At 36.4% G+C, this 3,611-nt stretch overlaps 1 protein-coding gene across 1 annotated transcript; it reads left to right on the top strand.

The window, feature by feature from the left end:
* Positions 1-943, top strand: LOC105389808 (hyphally regulated cell wall protein 3). Its single transcript, XM_011560995.3, has 2 exons — positions 1-311; positions 494-943. Exons 1-2 carry the CDS (start codon positions 93-95, stop codon positions 773-775), a joined length of 501 nt encoding a protein of 166 aa, XP_011559297.2. The 5' UTR covers positions 1-92; the 3' UTR covers positions 776-943.
* The last annotated feature ends 2,668 nt before the right edge of the window (positions 944-3,611 follow it).

Below are 3,611 nucleotides of genomic sequence, written 5' to 3'. Positions count from 1 at the left end.
TAAAATACGTAAAATAGAACAGCTAGAATTTCAAGTTTTTGTTTACTTTGCTTTGTTGTTAATGAATATAACAAAATTAGCAATAAACAAAAATGCCAGGGCAACCAGATGACAATTTTAGGCCCTACAACCAAAGCACACCGTTAAGAGCTGGGCGCGGACGCGGGCGCGGGAGAAATCGTCGCAACAACTATCATCATGGGCCTATGAACCATAATCGAGGCAGTCCAAGGAATAACGGCGACGGGAGAGGATACGGCCGACAGAACCGTACCTTCCCACAAGATGCCCGTTTCAGCAATGGATATGTTGTAAGTATTCTTTGATGAGACTCTTGTTATGCTCCTATACTTCATGTTTTCAAGTAAAAATTAACTTAAGATTACACCCCAGGTGATTTCAGTGCATGCCATTGCCAAGTTGCCAACCTACTATCCCTTTATCAACATATCTATACTTACTTTCATACCAATAAATAATTATGAAATTGCAGAATGGACATTCCAATGGCTCACTAAATGGCTCTCACAATAACAGTTCCGTGGCAGAGGACAGCCATGAGGGTGATTTGTTCTATGAAGACTCCGGTTGTAACTCCCCATACCAGGTTCCTAGGCCAGAACCTGAAGACGTACCCCTTAGAGATGAGGATATAGACCCCTACCTGGATGACACAATGCTGGATGACCCGTGGAAAGAATTTGAGGATCAAAAAGAACCTAATGGCTCAGCTAATGGCACCACTAATGGTACAACAAATGGTGACCATGAATAGTGTGGACTAAATTATTAAGGACTTCATTTGGCTAAAACAGTGTTGGGATCTTAGGATAAGGCATTCCAGTACAATTCATTTATTTCTAGTAGTTAAGCTTGAATAAAATGTGTTTTTGTTGTATTTAATTATAATTATGTAAGTATTAAATACCTTTTTTTAAAGATACTTTGTTTCATAATTATTTAATTTTTCAAAAAGGTAGTGTGTTAGTGAATAATTTGTGATTAGCGCCATCTAGCCACCCTATACTGAACTTAGTATGTCCTTTAGAAACTTGGCATTCAACATGGTTATAAATTTCTAAAGTAGATGGCGCTGTTAATATAAATTCTGTATTAGCATTATGCAGAAAATAATGAATATCTCGTTTTATATATTTTTGGGTTGTTAATACATTTTAATTAGGTATCTTTTTATATTTTGCCAAAGCACTCTTTTACGTAAAAACTACTGAGCAGATTTTCATGAAATTAGGTATGCAGGAAGCTGACAACCTGGATTAAAATATCTACTCAGGAACTCCGGATAGCCGGCGCCTATCTATATCTAGGCGCTACCTACTTATTTTTTATCCGGGAATTCCCAAAAGAAAAAGCTTTGGAAAGCGAAGCTCGCGGGAAACAGGTAGTTATTGTGGTAGGAAGGTGCCATTTGTACTAGATTTTTTGTTAGATTAAAAACCAATCAAATACAAATCAAGATATGCGAGAATCGGACAAATTTACTCAGCCACGTAGGTACGAGTACCTACTAGGTATCGAAAGCTATGCGATGGTTCCAACATACACATAGCACAATGGTTCGTAAAATCATAGACTAATTAGTCTATGGTAAAATGTACCTATTGTTGTACATTATGGTCTAAATTTTAATATTACCAAATCAGTATTACGAAAGTATAGTTATACTATAGCTAAGTTTTTTATATTATAGCATTATCGTATACAGTATAATTATTATATTATACTAGTATTATACTTCACTAGCGTTTGTGCTGAAAATATTAGTTTTCAGTCGCTGGCGTATTTGAGCAGATTGCACTGGCTGAACATAAATACTCAGACAGAGGCTCCGTTCGTGGAACCCAAAAGGCTTCCATGGTGAAAGCTATATGGAAAGATCACTGATCAAAGTCCACCTGTATAGTACATCCTACTCGTAATCCTAACTTATATTATAAATGCGAATATAACTGTGTCTGTCTCTCTGTCTGTTACTCTTTCACGCCAAAACTACTGAAGGGATTTGTATGAAATTTGGTATACAGATGGTCTAGACCCTGAGAAAGAACATACGCTACTTTTTATCCCGGAATTCCCACGGGAAAACTTTTTAGGGCGAAGCGAAGCTTGCGGGAACAGCTAGTTATATTATATAATAATTTATAAATTAAAATATTGGTTACTTTTCTTTGTAAATAATACAGTTAAATAATCCCTTAATGTTTACGGCTGCCTATTGTAGAAAACTTAACTAAGCTCAAACAAGATGTTAACCAAAAAAATATTAGTGACTTAAGAAGTGGTTGTTATGAATTTCTTACGAAAAGTTGTCAACTTTTGTTGGCTTCATTCTAAAGTAGCTTTTATATATTTTAATTAATGCCAAAAAGTGTTTCTGGTAAATTAAAGGATCTGGGTTTATTTGAACCGAAAATGCCATACAATACTTAGGTACCGATTTATAAATTTAATAGCTTCTAACTACGTATAACACGCTACTTATCCTAAGGTTTTTATTGGGTTTGGGAATAAATTATATGTCTGTTATAGTTTGTTTCGGGGTTTTATTTAGGGGATGTATTAACATCATTATCAGCCTATGTGTGTAAATAAATAAATAAATAAATAAATCAGTCCACTGCTGGACGTAGGCCTCTCCCAAAGCACGCCACTGGATACGATCTTTAGCTTTCCGCATTCAATCATATCCAGCCACCTTTCGCAAGTCGTCACCCCGTCTAGCCGGAGGGCGTCCCACACCACGTTTGCCTAGTCGCGGCCTCCACTCCAGAACACGTTTACCCTATATATATATATCGGTCATCGGTTCTTCGGAGACCAGCCCACTGCCACTTAAGCTTACTAACTCTGTAAGCTATGTCGGTGACTTTAGACTAAAGACGTATTAACACCAGCATTCAATTAACTATTATTGCATTGCATTGTTTTATTTTAAAAAACACGCAGTTATAAGACCCACCCTCTTATATATTATTATAACATTTATAACCCATTCCCCTTTTTACAGGCCAACATGAGCCAGCCCTCTTTCGTCACGTTGTGAAAGACGAAAGTAAAATTTCCCAATTTGCCGTAATCTAGCCACGACCCCACGCCATACTCAAATTAACTGAACTGTCGAGTAATGTTATGCAGATATGGTTATTCTTCATAGTAATGTTCCGTTTGGACGTAATACAGCCTTATTTTGCTTGTTGAATTATTATGACGCGGATTTATGCTGGCTGTTTCGAGGTAGCTTGTAACACTGAAATACTTTGGTTTTATAACCGACCTACCAACTTAAAGAAAACCCGATAGAGGCCCAGTTTCTTACTTTAGCAAATCTACCTTGTAATAACTTAAGTCCTACTTACTCAAGTTCTGCTTAACTTGACGTTCTCAGGTGTGAAACTGAGTGATAACGATTTTCTTCTTATGTTGTTCTACTTACACTAAAGTTAGTCTATGGTTTTTTATCGTAGTGAAAAGATTACGAGTGACAGGGTGATTTACAATAATTATACCCATGCAGATGTACACATAATTACACACACGCACGTGATATAATTATAAAGTAGTAATATAATTTTTTTCAGTCAAGGGTTATA

Source organism: Plutella xylostella, chromosome 22 (genome assembly GCF_932276165.1).
Source record: "Plutella xylostella chromosome 22, ilPluXylo3.1, whole genome shotgun sequence".
In the NCBI taxonomy this organism is placed as follows: Eukaryota; Metazoa; Arthropoda; class Insecta; order Lepidoptera; family Plutellidae; genus Plutella; species Plutella xylostella.
This window is presented reverse-complemented; position numbering and strand designations above follow the sequence as displayed.

What these genes read in the sequence shown, in the direction of transcription:
- LOC105389808 (XM_011560995.3), top strand. Translation starts at nt 93, where the DNA reads ATGCCAGGGCAACCAGATGACAATTTTAGGCCCTACAACCAAAGCACA. An exon ending in GTTTCAGCAATGGATATGTT is followed by an intron (nt 312 to 493) that starts GTAAGTATTCTT and finishes ATGAAATTGCAG; the next exon opens with AATGGACATTCCAATGGCTC.